The 19,964-nt window shown below is 40.7% G+C and overlaps 1 protein-coding gene across 1 annotated transcript; it reads right to left on the bottom strand.

Moving 5' to 3' along the window:
- Window positions 1–3,529: 3,529 nt before the first annotated feature.
- Window positions 3,530–18,790, bottom strand: CWC15 (CWC15 spliceosome associated protein homolog). Its single transcript, XM_041487401.1, has 7 exons — window positions 18,652–18,790; window positions 16,649–16,787; window positions 14,527–14,639; window positions 13,529–13,617; window positions 12,657–12,767; window positions 4,161–4,279; window positions 3,530–3,875 (listed from the first exon to the last, which is right to left on the bottom strand). The coding sequence occupies exons 2-7, from the start codon at window positions 16,777–16,779 to the stop codon at window positions 3,746–3,748; spliced, it is 693 nt and encodes a 230-aa protein (XP_041343335.1). The 5' UTR covers window positions 16,780–16,787; window positions 18,652–18,790; the 3' UTR covers window positions 3,530–3,745.
- Window positions 18,791–19,964: the final 1,174 nt, after the last annotated feature.

The following is a 19,964-nucleotide window of genomic DNA, read 5'->3' as shown; positions in this document are numbered from 1 at the left end:
AAACATTACTCTTCTTTCTGCTTATCCACAATTCAAAAAGAAGCTCAGAGAGGCCTTTCTTGGGAAACATGAATTTTCCAGATGTGCCCATTTATGCTCTGCTTGCACTGTATCTTGGGACATACAGCGTGGTAGCAAGGCTGTACTTGCTTCTATTGCTAGATATGATGTGTCAATCTGCCTTGGTAAGGAAGATACAGCTGAACTCACAACAAAACTCACAAGAAGACTTTGTTTCCTTGGAAGAAGCATCCCAAAATTTTTTTCCAAATAGGCATGACAAAATTAGACAGGGAGTTTTGTTTTTGAATAACAAATTAAACCCCCTTCTAGAAGGTGACAGGAGATGGAATGAGGATTCCATGGATGAAAACATTTCTGTGGGTATTTCCTTTCCCTCCTCCTGAATCTGTATCGCAGAGCACTATGCCATGAGAAAGAAAGAAAAGCAGAGAAGTGCCTACATGTGGTTCTGACTTTCCTTAAAAAAACAAAAAAAGCTTCACACTCCAACTAGCCCTGGCTGCAGATATGAATAAACACTTGAGTCTGAAGCACTTTCTGAGCATCAGCACATCCCTTCAAGAATTGAATCCTAGATTTCTTTGAAGTGAAACACTTGAGGGCAACATCCCCCATGAATTTGATGCTTTGACCTTGTGTTCAGATCTCTCCTCCAGCATGTAAGACTTTCAGGTATTTGTAGTTGCAGAGAGAAATTCCCACCTCAGTGGGAATTGATACCTGCCTGGCTGAAAAAAGACACTGGGCTGTCACCACAGCAGCACCAGCTGGGCTGCCCATGAGACACTCCAAGGTAAACAGAGCAAGTACCAGATCACCCCTGCCCCAGGATTTTATTTCAAACAAAATACAAGTGAACAGAGAAACTGGAACTCACAAAAAAAGGTTTGGTTGGGTTTTTTAAAAAAAGAACTCCTTCCAGGCATTCACAGGATGCTTACCTAAAACAATGACAAATCCTGAAAAATGCAGATGGCAATCCTGATGGTTGCAGTAGGAAGCCCGTAATATTTAGCCATCTACTCGAGGAAGACAAATAGATGTTTTAGAACCCTGTATAAACACAGCACAATTATTTCCAGCTGCAGGACTATCATTAGGCTTTATTCCACATACTATTAATCCCTTCAGAATTATAAAACATACTCCAAGAAAATTTTGAAAGACAAGGCTTTGTAAAAAAAACCTTAGAAGTTTAACTGTTAGCCCCCATGGAAAATAGATTCTAGTTTTCAGTTGCAGTGCTACTCCAAAGGTAGCCATAAACAATAGGGAAACTGTTTATAAAGCAGATAGGCTTTGTCTACCAGTTACAGTAAGTTCAGGTGTTGCTTACAAAACACAGGATTGAACAATCCTGATTGCCAGGAACTGCAAAATAATGCCTCCCTTGAAATACTGAACATTAACTTTCTTCTACTTCACCTCCTGGAAAAAGTTGCCTTTGCCAGGTCCACTGTCCTTGTTGAAAGCTATTTGTCATACTGAACAGGGGTTCCTGGAAAAAAAAACTCTGCTGAGAGCAGAGGTGTAGAATGTCAATCTGATTTTTTTTAAGAACTCACAGCCACACTGCAGTTTTACAAAACAAACTACCTCCTTATTTCTCCTAGATGCATGCAAAGAGCACAGCAGAAAATTAAACATCAATACAGCATCAATAATGAAAGCACTTTTCTGACAAAAAAAAATCACAGAGCACTTCAGATTTTCCAGTACTAGTAAAGGAAGTTCAGTAATTAATGATACAAAACCACCAAAAGGTACGATTTGAGATTCCTTAATTAGCATATTGTGTTGATGTATTGCTGAGTCTTCAGACTGCAGGTCGGCTATCACTCCAGGAGGCTAAAATACAAAAGCTTTGAGGGAGAACATCAGAGATAGGACTTGCAAATTCTGTGGTGGAGTTGAGAAACAATGCCAACAAAAAACTTCAAATGAAGCTGCAGCCTGGAGCTCTACAGTCCCTACAGATCTTTCTCCAGAACCTGCGAGGGAGGGAGCTACTGGGAGAAATGACCCAGCACAGCTTTGCATTATGCCTCAATTTAAGAAAGAGATGCTCCTGCAGGTGTGCAGAACAGCTGCCTGCATGCCTGTGGAAGACCGCATTCAACCCCAGCCACCTGACTTCTCTATTTTTTCCAAGAAAAATTACATTACTTCAGGAACACAAATGATGGCCACTTTGCAGGTGTGGTTTTCCATGGGCACTGAACTGGCATTCCGTCTGTTTCCCCATCCAGTAAGACTCTACGCTCACTCACTTTGGCACGGCAATTAGATCTCGCAATACTGCGAGACCAATGTATTTTTTGTTGTTGCCATGACAACTGTGCTGCTAGGTTGGACCTGAAGCAGCAGCTGGATTCTCCACTGCCAGGCCCTGACAAGTACAGCCCTTAACTCTTTTTCTTCCCACCTTCTAAACATGTTGCCTATATACCAAGATTTTAGTTGCTTTATTTTAAGAGACTTACAAACTACACCCATTTTTCTGCTTCCCAAGAATCATTTCTATCATGAGTCAGGCAGCAGAAATAACACAAACATGTATTCCTCCAGTAGCTCACATGACCCCAAGCATGCTGAAAATCTCATTTCCAAGTAAAGGTGGGTATGAGCTGCTGGCATTAGTATGCTATGCATAGCTTAGTGAAAGGGTGGCAAATACAGCTAAAGCTAAGGAAAGCTTTTACAGGATATCAGTCAAACAAAAATCTGAAACAATGTGATCTACATTTACTCTCTTAAGAAAATCAGGTAAGTTTTCAAATTAAGAACTTGAAAATCATACTAAGAAACAGCATCTCTGAGAACAAACTCAATTGAGCACAACATACACAAGGAAAAGGGCAAGAATTTTACATAAATACATCTGAGTTCTGCCACTGTCACCTCCTGGGCAGGGAGGTAACTACTCCATTTTGAAAATGCTATGTTCCTAGCCAGTGCATCACTTGGCCAACATTTCAAATGCAACTAAGATGACAGGAGAACAGAAAAAAATAAAGCCTACACATTTTAGCTTTTTTTGCAGTCATTCATATTTTATACCATCCTAAGTGTTAACATGGACATTAGAGGAGTGAACAAAGTGTACTATGGTATCTTGGTATCACTTGTTTGATAAAAACACTTGCAAGTTTCTGACAATTCTATTATTACCATTAAAGGGCACACACACAGACTGAAAAAAACAAACTAAAACCAAAGATTAACTAATTTCTAGCTACCTTCTAAGAGGAAGTCCAGTTTGCTACAGAAAGTACAGTTGTTTTCAGGTCACACTGCTTGCCATACTTACCTCTTCCTCACTTTTGATTAATACTGACATTTATCTAAGTTGTGTAAGTTACAAACCATCATCACTACAAATACACGGGGCATTTTGGAAAGCAATATAGACGATCAGCAGTATTTACTGCAAATCAGCTTCTCTCTTTTACCATTTACAGGTGGACAGTAAAAGTAAACACACACAAAGAAGAAAAAACATTCATGAGACACAAACTGGTTTAATTAAAACTGTAAAGGAAAACAATATGCAAGAATAAAAACTCCAGATACATAGCACTTATTAATTATGAAGCTGTTGCTGATCTCGGAAAAGCATTTGAGAATCCATGACCAAACGTTCAGCCTTAAATTCTGAGGGAAAGGGAGGGAATGGCCACAACCTACCAAGTCCTTCTGCACTACCGCACAAAAAACTGCACTACTTGATATATTTTTCCATGAACTTTTTGTGAAACTCTGATCGCAGAGTATCATTGACGAATCTTTTGTCCTTTTTTGTTTCATCTATCCCCTTGGCACAGTTCTTGAAGACAACATCGTCATCCCACCTGAAAACAGAAGTTTTTAATTTCAGTAAGCTCATATGAAAATTAGGTGTAATATACAAAAACACATAAATGGAGTTTGACCTTCTTACAGAAGAAGTAGTCATTAGGATTAGATTTTAGTCTTTCAGAAAAGATGATCTATTTTTCTACCCCAAGCTATCTCCTATACACTTGTGACAAGATCAGAGGAAGGAAACAGAAACCAGCTACAGTGATAACATTTTCTGACTCTGAACAGCGAGAGTAAGCAAGGGGATGGGTGTCACTGAACAGACTGCACAGTACCTCCTTTTAACTTTGAAGTTTGCCTGAGGCTGTGCTGGCCCAGTGAGGTTCAGCAGTGGGTTACCACTCAGGATGTTCTCCATCCGAATTCTTTCTTCTTCAGCCTTTTGCTCTTGTTCCTGAGAACCAGAAATGGATACATTATTTTTCTAGGCCACTTTTCTCCTCTAGTTGGTAGAGATACACATTATCTAGCTTTGGTAGAGAGATACACCTTATTTAGCTTTGGTAGAGAGATACACATTATTCAGCTTTGAACACTCACACAGGTGGAGCTTTAATTCTTAGCCCAGATTTTTCAGAGTGTTTGGCACTTGCATATGAGGAGAATAAGGATAGAAGCAGAGACACTTTACAGAGCTTAACTTTGCTAATAAACTGTCAGACTAGCAACACTCATATCAGCTCTACTTAGCTCTGATGCGCCATCAAATATTCAGGTGAATTCTAGCTTTACGATATATATATTTATTATATTAAAAACTGTATACACATTAAAAGGTTTCCTTTATCCTCATGAGAAAAGACAGTACATCATATAATATTCACTAGGTAGAAGAAACCATGCAGCATGTTGAAAATTCTCTACTTTCAGCAGCTGTTTGGATTTTATAACTACAACTTCCCTGGGGACCAATTAAAAAGAATATTGAGAACCCCACAGTGAAATGAACAGAGGATGTCATAAGACTATTTAAGAGTTTCAATATTAAGGAGCAGGCAAATTTTCTTGTCCTTGTACTGTCAAATGCATATAACTCAAGCTTAAGCGAAGCAATGCACTGCAAATAACACAAAGTAATTTCATTGCCCACACTTTCAAGCTCTATTAGCACATCTAATAAAAGTGACTTAAATGTTTACAGACTTCAAAATTAATGTTTAGTATTAATTTTATATATTTTTCCACAAGCTTCCACAAATATTGCAGGGAGTGTTCTTTGATGAAAGAACTAGCAGGGAAAGAAAGTAATTCTTTAAATCAGGATGACTAAGTAGGTTTCCTACTCTGAAGTATGGGGTAAAGACACTGCTTAAAAAATGAACTGAAGCTTCATTAGCATTGCAGGAGAATCAAACCATGGCTTTTAAAAATTATATAAACTAAAAACAAAGAGATCATGAGGTCAGGGTTTTTCCCCAAGCTGGGGGAAAAAAACCCCAAAAAACTGCAGAAAATTATTGCTGAGAACTTCTACAGGATCTCAAGAGAGGAAGCAGGTTCCTTGCTGCTGGAGTTTCCAAGGTTTAAATGCTAAACCTGATGCTGATGCTAGCCAGAGGTCCCTAGCATCAAACATTTAATCAATACTAAGTTATTTATTATTACCTAAAATGTACTATATTTTTCCATTAAATTGATCAGATACGTGAAATTTTGGATGGGTCCCCTATCTCTGGAAGTGTTTAGGGCCAGGCTGGACAGAGCTCTGAGCAACCTGGTCTAGTAGAAGGTGTCCATGCCCACAGCAAGGGGGTTGGAAGTAGATGACCTTTAAGGTCCCTTCCAACCCAAACCATCCTGTGATTCTATGAAATTTTCTTTTAATATACCTCTGCTTTCTTAAGAAAGAACACGGATTTAATGTACACACGAATAGCAGATGATGCAGGATCACTGGTAAAGATTTTACTTTTCAAAATCTACTGAAGTTTTAGTTATGAAAAAACACCTACCATTACACTGCTTCTCACAAATAAAACATGGATCCAGCTGCAATTAATTGCCAGTGGGATGGGAAAAGCTCCCCAGAAGGGCACATTGCTCAAAAACAAAGTGCAGCTTCAGGACAAGCCCTGTAATGCCCTCATTAAAATATATGCCTCAGAAAAACTTGCTCTTTTCTGCTACTGTATCCTTGGAGCTTTAACACAAAGCACAACAATTAGAAGTTATTAAGACAAATCAACTGAGGTTTTGAATTTTCAAACAGCTCTAAATCTAACATTTGCAGTCCAACTTCTGTTATTATCACCCCAGTAAGTATGGAAACATGGAGAACAAAAAGATTTGATATGGAACAGCAATTTCCTCCCATACTGCAAATATAAACTCGAATTATACTTTTCTCTGTGGATCAGAGACAAGTAATGCATGCAGCTGCTTATGCACACAATGCCAACCTTTGATTTGCCATCTTCCTCCCACATAACATGAACAGCCAAGAGCCATGAAATCCCATTTACTGCAGTCTGTTGCCATGTGCTCCCACCAGAAGTCCATCAGACTGTTGTACAGCACATGCATGCAAAGCACTGCTTTGAAACCAAGCAAAATCTTGGATACTGGAACAAGCAAAAACCCAGTACAGATCTTCAGGTAGCTCCCAGGAGGTGATCAGATACTGCTTATGACCATTAGCAAATTTGCAACTGGATGCAAGCATGTGAAGTTTTCTCTGTGTTGTCCGAAACTAGGTGGGCTCTGCACCACTAACTTTAATCTCCAATGCTCCATTAGAAGTGAGGCTTTGAAAACACAAAAGGCTAGGGAAAAACAGCGAGAGCAAATGAAAAGGCTAGAAACCAAAAATTCCTAATCAAGAGAAGGTAGCACTACCAAGACCATTGTAAGAAATTAATATTCCTCTATTGAAAAATGGTTCTGTGGAGAGAACTTGTTCCAAGCTTCTATATGCAAACAGATGCAGCAGTTTCTCATTTTAGAGCTGGAGGCTGGGTGAACTCTTCTGAAGGTGGCAGGTAGAGCATGGCACAGTCTCGTCCTTTAAGACATTAACTTCAGCTGTGATCCAAAGTCACTGAACCTGTACATCATGCATTACCTTATCAGACATTACTATTTTTGTTTAGGTTTTTAGAATGCATGAAAATGCATCCACATACCACTGACATACAGAGAACTACAATGCACTTGACACATGATTTTTTTAGTGGTCAAAAATTGACTGGAGTCAGCCAGCACATCTTCAGGAGGAACTGCAGTTCCTCTTCCCTCCCTTTCCCCATTTCAGATTTAATCTCATCAATTCCTACAATGCTGATTCCAGCACTCTCCATCATGCATGAAGAGAAGCAAAAAGCACTCAGTCATTTGAATGGCAAATATTTGGAATCACTAGAGAAAGACAAAGCCAATATTAAGAATCATAAAAAATAGGCATACAGTACTCCCATGTACTTCCTACACACAGATGTACATTCTAATTTTCTATACTAAGATTTCTAAAAGGCATGTTACACATCACCCTTTTATCTGCTTTGCCATACACACATAATATCCTTCAGCCTCAATCAGCCTGATATAGTTTGATTTTTGATAACAAAGAAAAGCATTAAGTGACAAAATGTGGTGACAGAAAAAAAAAAAATCAAAGCTGAAATAACACTTTTAAGAAGTGTTATACTACAAGCACTAGTGTAAGACTAGAAGAGGGATTTAGCTCTGGGTTAAGACACCAACAGCTGGACATGGTCCCACAGGCACCTGAGCTCACATCTTGGCAGAGACCTACAGGATACAACAGGGAGCCAAGACAGCTTTTAGCGCTCACACTAAATTAGTGCTCACACTAAATTGTGACACAGGAGACCAACCACAATCCAGGCTCTGCTGACTGCACCTCCACTGCACCATCGTGCAGGCTACGAGACACAACTTGTACATTGGCCCCAACAACTTGGCTTTTCAGGCTCATCTGCATTCTGCCTACAGCTGATTATTGCTAGCAAAAAACCTGCATTGACTTAAGTCAACTACAGTTGCAGGGGACTGGGAAGTGGCAGATAAAATAAGTGGTAGAGGCAATCTTGGGAAATTCTTTCCTTGGCATATCTGACTGCAAAGGAAAGAAAAACATCGTTACCATGTTTATTTTGAGCATAGTTCCTACCCTTAGCACTGAGCAAGATTACTTTTACAGAAAGTGCTGAAATTCCCCAAATGACTCCATTGTATTAAAGTTAGTTATCCTACTCAGTTTTTATAGATGTTGAGCAGCTGAAAGAAAACCTGAAATACTCACATTTCATCAAAGGCCGAAAAAAAGTTTAAAAATATATAAATTGCACAACCTGATTTAAATGTTAATTTTTGAACGACAAACTATGGTAGCACTGCCTTTAGCAGCAGGGAATGAAATTCAAGAATGCACAGACACACCCCAGTTATCCGACCCAGTGCAAGTTACTAACTCTGTGCAACACAGAGATTCAAATAATTAATTCAAACTTCAAAAACAAAGAGCACCAAGTAATCACAATGGCAGTGTCCACACACAGCTTTGTTGTGATTTTGTCCACAAGGAAAGGGATGCTATCACTAGTTCTTGTCAAGGTTTAAGTGCTCCTGGCATGCCTCAAACATTGAATGAAGAAACATACTCTGCCATGTGCTTTTGCCTCTTTATTGAAATTTTCTTAATCACTGATTTAATCTTCTAGTTTAGTCAGACCCTTGAGATTTAAGTGAAAAGGTTAATAGCTATCAAGACTCATTTTCTGAAGTTTTATTTGAAAGCCTGTGACATGGCTAAAACAGGGGCCAGAGCTAAGACTTATTCTGACCACTGGTAAAGTAATATATTCAGTTATAGAGAAACTCGGTGAAATAAAACTGTCAAGAAAACAAACTGAAATTTTTTTCCGCTCTCAGTTAAGCAAAGAATGACTGGATATTAAAACAGGTTTGCCAGAACTGCACACATACATTCAGCTGCTCACTGGTTTGAACTTTCTTTTTAATTATTTCAACTTACTTTCTAAGGAAGCACTTGAAACTGAAAAACAAGAGCACTGTAAAGCTTAATTTAGAATACTGAAATGTTTACTGAAACCTATCTGTGGATGGTTAACACAAACACTGATTTAGTGTTTGTACAGACCTAGAACAATTCCACAGAAAGAACTTTCAAAACTAGAATTTCCTGGTCAGCTTAGTGTCTACTAGAAACAATCTGAGATTACAATTGTAGAGGAAACATCAGGAGGACTCCCATGCTGCAACAATTTTTTAAAACATTCATAGTATTTATTTAATGATTCTACATAACCTAGGGAACTAAGCATTTTGAGAAGTTAACAAGCTTTGTGAGGAACTGTTTATTGGGCTGACAAACTATTAGAACCTCTTAATATTAATATTTTCAAAATTAGATTTAGAGGATTTTTATAGAAATTGGTGTTGCCCATAAGGGATGTTAACAGAGAACAGGACACCCCCTAAAAAGCAGATTCTCATATTTTGTTTTTAATTGCTTGTGTTTCAGCATAGATGCATTTGGAAAGAAGCTGTTCTCCTTTAATGACAGCTTAAATAATGGACACTGAAGTGATGAGTGAATACTATTAACAAAAATACAGTTTACTCTAAATGAAGTCTCAGAAGTAATTGGACTAGTATTTTAATAAATCAAAACAACTAAAGTACCAGGGAAAAATCTACACATGGCACAGATTTGGGATATATTACAGTAGTTTACCCACTTAATCTTGTTAAGACCCTGGGATGTTGCAAGAAGATGACAAGAAGAGACACAGTAACCTGTCTGTGAACAATGGGGTTAGAGAATGATGATCAGTGTGAAGAGAGAACAGGTATTCACAGTTTCTCTTTGCCTGGCCACTGGCTCACCCACGCTGTGGACAGCAGCATTTCAGCAGGTAAAGCTGTACATGGATTTGGATTAACAGCAACTGCACAGTTAAGACTTTACATGAGATGCTATCCTGAAGTCATCTGATTACTTACAAGTAACCAGGTTACTTACAAGGTTACTTACAAAATTAGGCCTAAATTATGGCTTGCAATACATAGTAACATGAAATTCCATGCATCTGAAGGGAAAAGGAATTTATATAAAAGAACTCTAAAATGCTTAGCCAGTAACACCTTATTCCAAAGCCATGGAAAATAAGGCATAATCTGAACAGATTGCACACTAAAGCAAATAAACAGGAGACTTCTTTCCAAATATGACCCTTACTCCTAAAGACTATTTCCAAGGCTGTGCCTCACTCTGGCTTTTACTTTTTCCATCGAAATAGACTTAGTTTCCTACTCCCCCAAAAAACACAAGAAAACAAAATTCCAGGCACCTGTAGAGCACCCTCTATTTATTGAAGATGCCAATTTTAAAGAGAGCCTACCTGCCACTAACCAGAGAAAGGATGAAAACTGTAGGCCTAGACTCTGAGCTTGCAATAGTGGCACTGTTGTAAATAAACAACACAATTTTATTCAGTATGCATGCAGCACTGGACATTACAAGCCCTGCTGCTGGGTAAGGAGAACATCCATGAGGATAACATATTGTACCTGTAAGAGACAGCAAAATAAAACAAGTGCTATCCCAAATATTTTGTGGCTTTTAGCACCCTCTAGTGACAAATTAGAACTTCACAGAGATTATGATGTTCCTACTTTCCACACTTAATAAAAGCAAGCACTTGGCTATCTGAGCTGCAATTTACTAACTATTATTTTCCTAATGCAAGTTTTCTACACAGAAATGTGACAAGTTATACTGTTGAATCTTGATGCATAACTTACAACTATCAAGTAAAGTGGAAAATCCACACAGACCTGAGCTTTCATTTTAAGCATCGTGCAAGGACAGCTAAAGTCAAAATCCTTCCTGCACATGGCTACACTTAATTTGTAGTTTAGTACATTTCACATAGGAATACATGGTCGAATTGCTGACAGTGTTTTTAAGTAATTTTCACCACGTTGTTACCACAAAAGACAATTTCATTGCTTCATGATGTGCTCTAAATGCCTAGACAAAGACACAGGAGATGCTTTCAGACATCCTTTAATGCAGAAGACCTCTCACAGGCCAGAAGGGCAATCAAGTAGCAACAGTCTTGTACAGCACAATTTCTGCAGTGAAGCAGCATGGTACAGCTTTCAGCCTTGCATACTATTTAAGTGCAAAACTGTAGAGCTCACTGGTTTTACAGGCCTTGTTGATTCTAAAGGTAAATTTTTATATTGCTAGGCAAGAACAGGCTCGCAACTACGACACTGCCAACAGCAGTTAAAACATTATCCTCTCCTAGCTGTTCCTAGCGTCTGCTGGAAGCCCTGCCCTGTTCACTGCCAGCTAAGCATTCATGAAAAACACTAAACTAGGAATGTGTTTGTTAAGCTACAGAAAAACCTTTCTGTACAAGTAGTTCAGAGGCACTAAAACATTATGTTGTCAGAATAGCCTTTGATTAGCCTCTGGATCAGTGTCTAATGTGTTTATTTAGCATGTTCTAAAAAAATACTTCAGATAAGTTTATACACAGGTGACAGGTGGCTTGGTTTTCTGACAGACTTTTTTATGGTTTGGGGTTTTTATTTTGTTTTACACTAATGGAGAGTATACTAATAAAAACATACAAAACTACTGCAGGTGAAGGAACCAAAGTTTCACAAAAGCACTAAAATTATTTATTCCCTACTCAAAAAGAGAAAGCATTAAGTAAAAGCAGATGAAAGAATGTTGCACATATCCACTACTTCTGTTGCACCACCAGAGGAGAGTGTTTCAGCAGTGCAGATGAAATACCCTGGACTCCAAACTCTGTTGCAATACAGCGTTAGAACCAGTACTCAACACCAGAACCAGTACTCAATACAAACCTAAAACCTGGTGAGTTTGACAACACAAACCACACCCAGAAACTAGTCCAAACTCCCAGTACCCAGAAGTCCAATCAATAGTTAGGAATTTTGATAATGCACTCCATCCCAACAATCCCTCTTACACCAAGGATGTAATAGCACCACCAGCACAGGATTTAATCCCACTCACAGGAAAACCTCTGTAACTACAGGGACTTTCCTCCCCTTTCAAGGACAGAACATGGTGTTTCTGTCTGAAGAGAGAGATGACAGAGAGGTATGAAAGCTACATGTGAATTGAGTTTCCCAGTTCTGAAAAGACTGCTGTATTGTTATTTGGTTTTGCAGAGACAACTTTCAAATGAATTTGCCTGTGTATAATCACATGAAAATAGTTCTGCTCTTACAGTTCAAATTGGTGCTCCTTGCAGCACCAAAGCTGTAAAAGGACAACTACTGTATAAAACCTGCAGCCATAAGAAACAGCACCAAAAAGCACACATCTTTATTTCATAAATAAAAATAGTATTTCTTGTTTCATAAAAGCTAGTTAGTAAACTAAATTACATCAGATTGCATGCAGCTCACTAACGCCACTATATCCTTTGGTATGACAGCTGAGTGCAGAGGATTTACACATGAAATCAAGATTATCTTGACTCACTGCCCATACAAAGTGTAGGAAAATAGAAAAAAAATGTTTCAGTGAGTAAAACATTCAGTATGTCTAATATAGAAAAAATTTCTTAACAATTATTAGACAGAAGAACAAATACATCTTATCTGAGAGGAGGTTTCAACACAAGAGTTCAAGCACTTTGCTTACCAGTTCTCACTCATCCCAAGCACTTAAGGCACACCAGATTTAATAGACATCAGTTCACAAAAAAACAGGTGCTTTTTAATGTGTGAGATTTTACCTTTCGAGCTTGTTCTTCAGCTCGTTCTTTCTTGATTTTTTCCAGTTCAGCCAGAAGAGCTGCAGTGTCATCATCATCACTGTCTTCCAAGTCCTCATCTTCATCATCTTCCTAATAGTAACAAATGGAAGGCAAGAATCAGCTTGTTCATTCAATTTAATAAAAAACGGCCCTGGGCTGCCCAACTACGGCTACAATCGGATGGCTGATTTCTGAAGTACTGCTGACTGATTTCTGAAGTACTTGGGTAGCACCAAATACAATACAAACAGGGTTTTTGCTCTTTTATAGTAAAGTCAAGAGAAAAATACATTTATGCTTTTGGGATAACTGCAATTAAAAATGCTATGTAACTGACAGACTCTAGAGAGTGGGTATCCCCAGTCACTCTCCAATCATTGTGATAGAAGTCATTCTGTGTGCCTGATTAACCTGTCCAGTACTGCTGGGACCAAATACCACAGGATTAATAAACCCAGAGCTTATTGTCAAGCCTTTGACTTAACTTCTAGATATCAGCAATAAGAAGCATAGTCAAAGGCAAGCATTAGTGGCTCATGCAGACAATCATCTGCAAGTATCTCAACAGTTCTACCCTTGGGGAATTCTTACTAAGCCGGTGGTAATTCCCCATACTGTAAGTGGTATTTTCAGTTTCCTAGATTTTCTGTGCTTTCCAAGAATACCATTACAGCATGGACCAGCATCCTCTGAACAACTCTGGACTTTCACCACAGTACAGAAGTTGTAAAAGGAAAACACATTGGAACCTATCTGAGATCTTTAGGCAACGTAGAAGTACATATAGCATTAACAGCAAATCCTTAAGGCAGGGTAACAAAAGGAAAGAAGACAGAAAAGAAGATACATACATCAGTAAGAGGATCATCTGCATCAAGATTTGCCGCAGGAATCTGATCTAGCCGAGGCTTCTTAGACACAGAAGATGATGTTGTATGTTCTGTGGTGTAAGGGTAAAAACAAAAAGTGTCTAAGTCTCTTCATTTAACAGCATCTACTGTCAGAAAGCAAAAATCTTCACAATTTGTCTTGCATTAGAGTTACAGAAAAAAGCTTATGCTTACTTTCCCCTCGCTTCTCAGTCTTAATGTCCATGTTAATTCCTCCCCCTAGGAAGCCTCAAGAGCAGCAATAACATCCCAAACTTAACAGTTTGGCATCCAGAAGCTTTTTGAAGTCATTATTATTTCAATCAGAAAAAAACCCATAAAAAACAGAGATGGAGAAATAGTCTTATTACATGTATCCAACCGGAGGGTTCCCATTTCGGATGATCCCAAAGCATTACTGTTTGCTAGTTTGGTCAAACTACATCTACTTTATTCTGTGAATTTGAAAGCCATGCAATAGCTTCACATCTAGACCTGGAGTACAAGAAGTTGTACTTAAATACTAAAAATGAGTATTTCTCCAAAGGCTCTTTGATTTTGTTATTACTTCACCATATCTGAAAAGAATAGCATACTTTCAAACAGATTTATTGTTACACTGTTACACTGCTGTAACAGCAGAAGATGAGTCATTACTCTTTCTCCTTCCTGTCTTGCTCATCCAAGTACAAAATAAAGCCCTTTATTAGCTGCACACACTTGTGCCAATTCATTACAATTATACTGTATCAGCTGGCCATGCTTTTCTACTAGCTGGCCTAGATTTCTGCTAGCACGAAGCCAGCGTGAAAGCCAGTGGACATTCCCTTGCAGGTCAACAGCTCTGAACTATCAGGCCAATACCTTAAATTCTACTCTCATGACATGCTGTCTGCAACTGCAAACTTCTTACAACACCAAATTTCATGCAAGAGTAATGTTTCATAAAGGAGTTAAGATTTTTGTTTCTTGGTTGTTACCTCTGGTTGGTCTGTCTCTGTTCTTTTCTCTGGCAGCAACTCGTTCTCTCTCCTCCAGCTCCCGTCTGAAATCACGGTTGCGCACCTCTTCGGGAGCATCCTGAGTGGTCTGTCTGAAACAACAAACAGGAGAAAGCCTGAAGTTTGACACTCTGCAGCTGGGGAGATTTTTTTCATGAAGGCCAGTAAATCCTGGGCTGAACAGGTAAGGACAGGGAACAAGAACTGGGTTCCATGCAAACATATGTTTATTCTCTCCTCAGCAGAGCCCTCCTGTGTACGTATGCACTGCACACACAGACCTGCCATGCCACCCACCCCTGCTCCTTCTGGTGGCTCCTGAATAAATGAAAGACCCTACTTAAATTCCTATAAAACAGGAGGGTGACACCTGTCTGTACTTCACTAAGTTGAAATATTCTATTCTCCAGCAGTCCAAGCCCAGTGTCCGAGTAGACATGCACAAACATCATGGTCACTTCTTTTCATTGTTTTACCACCCAAAGTTGCTGCTGCAAACCCAATCTCTAAGGCTTACAGATAAGACCAAGACTAGAACATCTTTTCCATGAACCTTTTCTTCTCCATGAGCACAGACCATGACCAATAATAAAAAGGTTGGGAGAACAGGCAAAACACCTTGTAAATACATGTCACCCCTCTTTTATGTAACAACACACTGGCAAAAAGCAATGAACTACGTATGTCTGAGCCAGATGAAATTCCACCTAGAGGCTGCTGAAATTTTTGTGGGTATCTTTTAAAGAACAAGTGAATAAAAACAAGCACCTCTCTGTGAACCCAGTGCTGGAAGTAAGAGTGCCTGGAAGAAACCCAGACGTGAGCCATTATAAACACATTGTGTGTACAGCCCGTCTTTATGATGAAGCATTTAATTTGCATTTTTAATTAAAAAACTGAATTTGGAATCTTTGTTAGAGCTGCAAAATCTCCCCAAACCCTGTGCCATGCAAACAAACATGAGTGGGATTGAAACACTGGACTTTTCCTGCAGTGATGCAGTCCTGGCAATTTAACAAAGAACTTTTTATTAGGTATTTGGGAGGAAAAACAGAAGACACTTGATTCTTCCTCCATCTCTCCCTCTCACACAAAAGGAGGGATTTAAAACATATATTGTATGTTCCTGTCCCCACAGACTTCTTCCAAAGCAACAAACTGGTCTTCCAAACCCCACATTTTTTACGAAACAAACCACCAGAAATTTTCCCCCTAACAGCCTAACACATTTGGCAGCATTTTTTTGTGTTGTTTGCTTTGGTATTCTCCAAAACACTCAGCTCCCTTATGAATCCATACTCTTGAAAACCAAAGGGGCAGGAGTGAAGAAGTGGCAGGGTAAATACCTACACAGAAAAGTGCAAAAGTAAAACCTTAACAGTGATTTCACTGACAAGAGTAACATCAGTTAGATAAAATGAGCATTTTTAGATTGACACATTGAATTTAAATTCTACCATATTAACTTCAGATTTTATTTACTCTTTCAAAAAGAGAAAAATTTATTGTGCATTTCAAACATAGGAAAATACTCCTAAGATCACATTATCTTTCTCACTTGCTAAAGAAATTTCTTTTCCCAGGACCTGAGTAAACCACCTGCAGCTTAACATCAGCTCTTCCAACACATCCCACTAGCTGAGCGCTATTCCATGGCTCCCCTGCCTCCTCTCAATGCCCTTACACAGTGGGGCAAAATACATGATGTGGTTTTCCAGCTTTAAGATGTGCTCAACTTCACTTCTCTCATCCCAACCTGCTCTGCAAGTGACAGTACTCCCTGTGGCTCAACTTACTTTCCACTTCACTGCCCAAGAAGTTCATCTCCAATGTTCATTTTCTGGTAATTCATGTACATAAAAAGCAACAAATTATCACTAAAATTAAACCTCCCCAAATCACCTGCAATGCATTTGAACTCCTAGCTCTGCTTTTGAGACTTTCACTTTTAGCCCACTTGTTCAGCACTCCTGCACAATCTCTGGAGCTTGCTCAGTGTCAAGCACATCAATACATATTGAGAAAATTTTAGCATACCACTCATAACAAAACTGTCATTCCCAGCCAGCTTTGCCCTGACACTCAAAAAAAGGACACTAACCTGTATTTGATTTTAGTATGAGAAGGAAGATCTCTGCTAGAATATTGTTTGGATAGCTGGCTTAAGTCTCCTTCACCTTTTCCTCTTCCTCCTCTTGCAGGTTCAAACGTCGGCCTGGCTGCTGTCGTCATCTTCACTCCTACAGAATCAAGGGATGAAACAAGTTGTTACTACATTTCACAGTGTAAGACACTCACTGGGAGCTACTTTGCTCCTGGAACTGTAGAAGCAGTGACCCAGTGGTACACTGGTATACCAGCTGTCACTCAGCTCATGATCCTCAAAATTGGAGTAGCATTTTATTGACAGAATCTGTTCAGGTTTCCCAACAGTGTCTTCCAATGTGCCTGGAAAATGATACAGGGACTCTAAGTTAAATATGAAGCTGCTTTTATGAAGTAAATAACACCAGCCAGGAACTGATCTCCCATCCTGAAAGCAAGCAGTACAGTCTTGTAACTAAACTCTTTCCCCTCCTGGAAAACTGCAGTCAAAAACGACTGCCTGCTGGGATGAGCCCTTCATTGCTCCCCGGACCATTGCTGGTGCCACCTGGAGAAACGCTGGCTCACAGAGACCACGGCGTGCCTGGGACTGGCTGATCAATAACCACCGATGGACGCCGGGCAGCTTAAACAAAGTGCAAGGAAAAAAGCTTGGATAAAGCTTTTTTGAGAAGTTGTCACCAGCTCTCCCCTAGAAACTGCAGGAGCCCAGCATGTCCTAAAAACCAAATTGGCAGATGCCCAAATTTCTGCTAACAATTCTTCTGTGCCTAAGAGTGAAACAGGCTCCAAGCAGCCTCAGCCACCCTGGGAGCACACACCTGCTCAGCACTGCCTGACAGGACCTGGAGACCCTGCAAGCCCAAACCAAGTTTATTTTGTCAGTCTGTCACTTTGAATGAGAGCACAAAACACCCAGCTTTGGCATCAAAATGATAATATAATGTGTGGCTCAAAGTAACATCCCATCAGGCAGAGCAGTTACTGCCACTGAACTACTACTCAAAAAACCAAATTAACAGAGGGAAACACCTTTAAAAAGAAGTGAGATGGTAAGTAGCCTTGGCTCGTTAATGAAGGACGGCTGACACTTTTCAGTGATGCTGTACCAGTCAGCTGAAGCTCAGTGAGACATTTTAGATCTCTTGGCACACATTATGCCAGACCCATGATCCAAGAAAGTCACTTGTTCCTGTAACTTATCTGGGCTAATTATATGTAACAGAGGGATCCATGAAATCAGGTGAAGAAAAAGATGGGTGCAGTAGTTTCAGGAAGCATCTGGAAAGCATCCCTGCTTCTCTTAGGTTACAGAATTAACCAGGTTGGAAAAGACCTCCGACATTGTTGAGTCCAACCTGTGACCAAATAAAACCCTGTCAACTAGACCAGGGCACTAAGTGCCAAAATCCAGTCTTCCCTTAAACACCTCGAGGGATAATGGCTCCACTATCCTTGGGCAGCTCATTCCAATGTCCAATCACCCCTTCGGTGTAGAAATTCCTCCTAATGCCCAACCTAAACCCTCAATGGCACAACTTCAGGTCACTTCCTCTTGTGCTGGGAAAAGAGGCCAACCAGCCGGCCCCAACCTCCTTTCAAGTGCTTGTAGACAGCGATAAGGTTCCCCTGAGCCTCTTCTTCTCCAGACTAAACAACCCCAGCTGCTCCTCACAGAACTAAGTCAGTCTGGATTCAGCTTGGCCTTCAAGGACCCAGACTCAACCTTAAACCTCCCAGATTTCAGAAATACCTGAAGAAGCCTCTTTAGCACTAGCAGGAGTTATCGGCCAAGAGGAACGGCCGAGCTCGGCCCGCAGCTGGACTGCCTTGGCCTTGGCTGCGCCCTGACTGGGGGGATCCAAACCGCAGCGTCAGGCCCAGCCACAGCCCGGCCCCTCGCCGAGCCCGCCTCCCCCCGCCACCCCCTGCACCAGAGCCGCCTGTCCACCTTCAGAACCCTCCCGCAGCCTCCCTGCCGCTCTCCCGGACACTCACAGCACAGCCTCCTCCACCCCGCGCCGCCGAACCCTACACCGCCACCATAACTCCGCCAGGCACCCACAATGCCCCGCGGCGGGCCATAGACACGGGAGCGCTGACCATAGAGACGGGCGCGAGCGTGTCCGCCATGATGGTGCCGGGACGGAAGTGCGCTGGGGCGCGGCTGCCTCGGTAGCAATGGCGGCTGCCTCGGTAGCAATGGCGGCTGCGCTTTGAGGCTCCGGGAAAGCGGGGAAGGAGAGAGGGTTGGGATCCTTGGAGAGATAACAGGGGAGGATAGAAACAATGGCAGGCGGAGGAAAAGGGAGTACCTTAGGCATTCTCTTTATTCGGTGCGGTGTATTAGGAACATCAGCCTAAGTCTGACTATGAGGTAGCAAGTCAAGTCTGACTTGTCCCTGCCCTCCTTGCAAAGAAGTCCTTTACATGGTGTAGATGTTTACACGATGGATTTAGATTGGCTGTAAGGAAGACATCTTTTACCGTGACGGTGTTGAGGCGCTGGAACAGGGAGCACAGAGAAGCCGAGGATGCTCCATCCCTGGAAGTGTCCGGAGCCAGGCTGGCCGGGGCTCTGAGCAGCTCGATCTAGTGGAAGATGTCCCTGCTCATGACAGGGGGCTTAGAACTAGATGCTCTTTAAGGTCCCTTCCAGCCCAAACTGTGATTCTATAATCATTGCTGTCTGTGCAAAGAAGCCAAAGCACAAACGACGATCACTAAGGAATTAAATTCCCCCTCTTAAAATGCAGCTCCTTCCTTGTGTTTATTGCTCCTTTTAGATGCATTTTATTGTCAAGCTTCTGCGAAGCCACACTGAGGCATGTGAAGGAAAAGGCTCTCTGATGTACCTACAAATGAGCACAGAAACATTTTCCGAAGTGCTCGACACCCAAATGCAGTTTAGAAGAGAGCCCACAAGAGGTCCCACAGATATTGCTGTCCAGGGAGCTACAGCAAAAAAGGTTGCAATTGCACCCTTGCCTCAAGGAGCCATCAGAGAAAGCACTTGGAAGAACTGGGCCTTTAGTCTAGAAAGAAACCAAATATTTTAAGCAAGTTAAGCTTCACTCTGAAGTTGACTAGACAGTGATGGTAATTACTGTGTCAGGTCCTAAGAGCTATGCCTGTCAGTAACCAAGTATCCAGCACTGCATTTTCTCATCTGCAAGGTTCTATCAGCACCCTGTGAAATGGGTTTATGATTTTTTTCCGCTACAGGCAGTTTAAACTCAAGATCAAACCTTGCAGAGAAGTCTGGCTTGGGGAAATTGGTGTTGTTGGGCTACAGATCACAGCAGCCTGAA

The sequence above is a fragment of the Pyrgilauda ruficollis genome, unplaced genomic scaffold, assembly GCF_017590135.1.
Source record: "Pyrgilauda ruficollis isolate IOZ18807 unplaced genomic scaffold, ASM1759013v1 scaffold8, whole genome shotgun sequence".
Classification (NCBI taxonomy): domain Eukaryota; kingdom Metazoa; phylum Chordata; class Aves; order Passeriformes; family Passeridae; genus Pyrgilauda; species Pyrgilauda ruficollis.
The sequence above is the reverse complement of the archived record's forward strand: the minus strand, read 5'-3'. Positions and strand labels throughout refer to the sequence as shown.

Coding starts and splice junctions, on each gene's coding strand:
- CWC15 (XM_041487401.1), bottom strand. CDS start 16,779: ATGACGACAGCAGCCAGGCCGACGTTTGAACCTGCAAGAGGAGGAAGA. Junction 12,768..13,528: donor CAGATGATCCTCTTACTGAT/GTATGTATCTTC, acceptor TGTTACTATTAG/GAAGATGATGAAGATGAGGA. Junction 4,280..12,656: donor CTGAAGAACAAGCTCGAAAG/GTAAAATCTCAC, acceptor TCTGGTTCTCAG/GAACAAGAGCAAAAGGCTGA.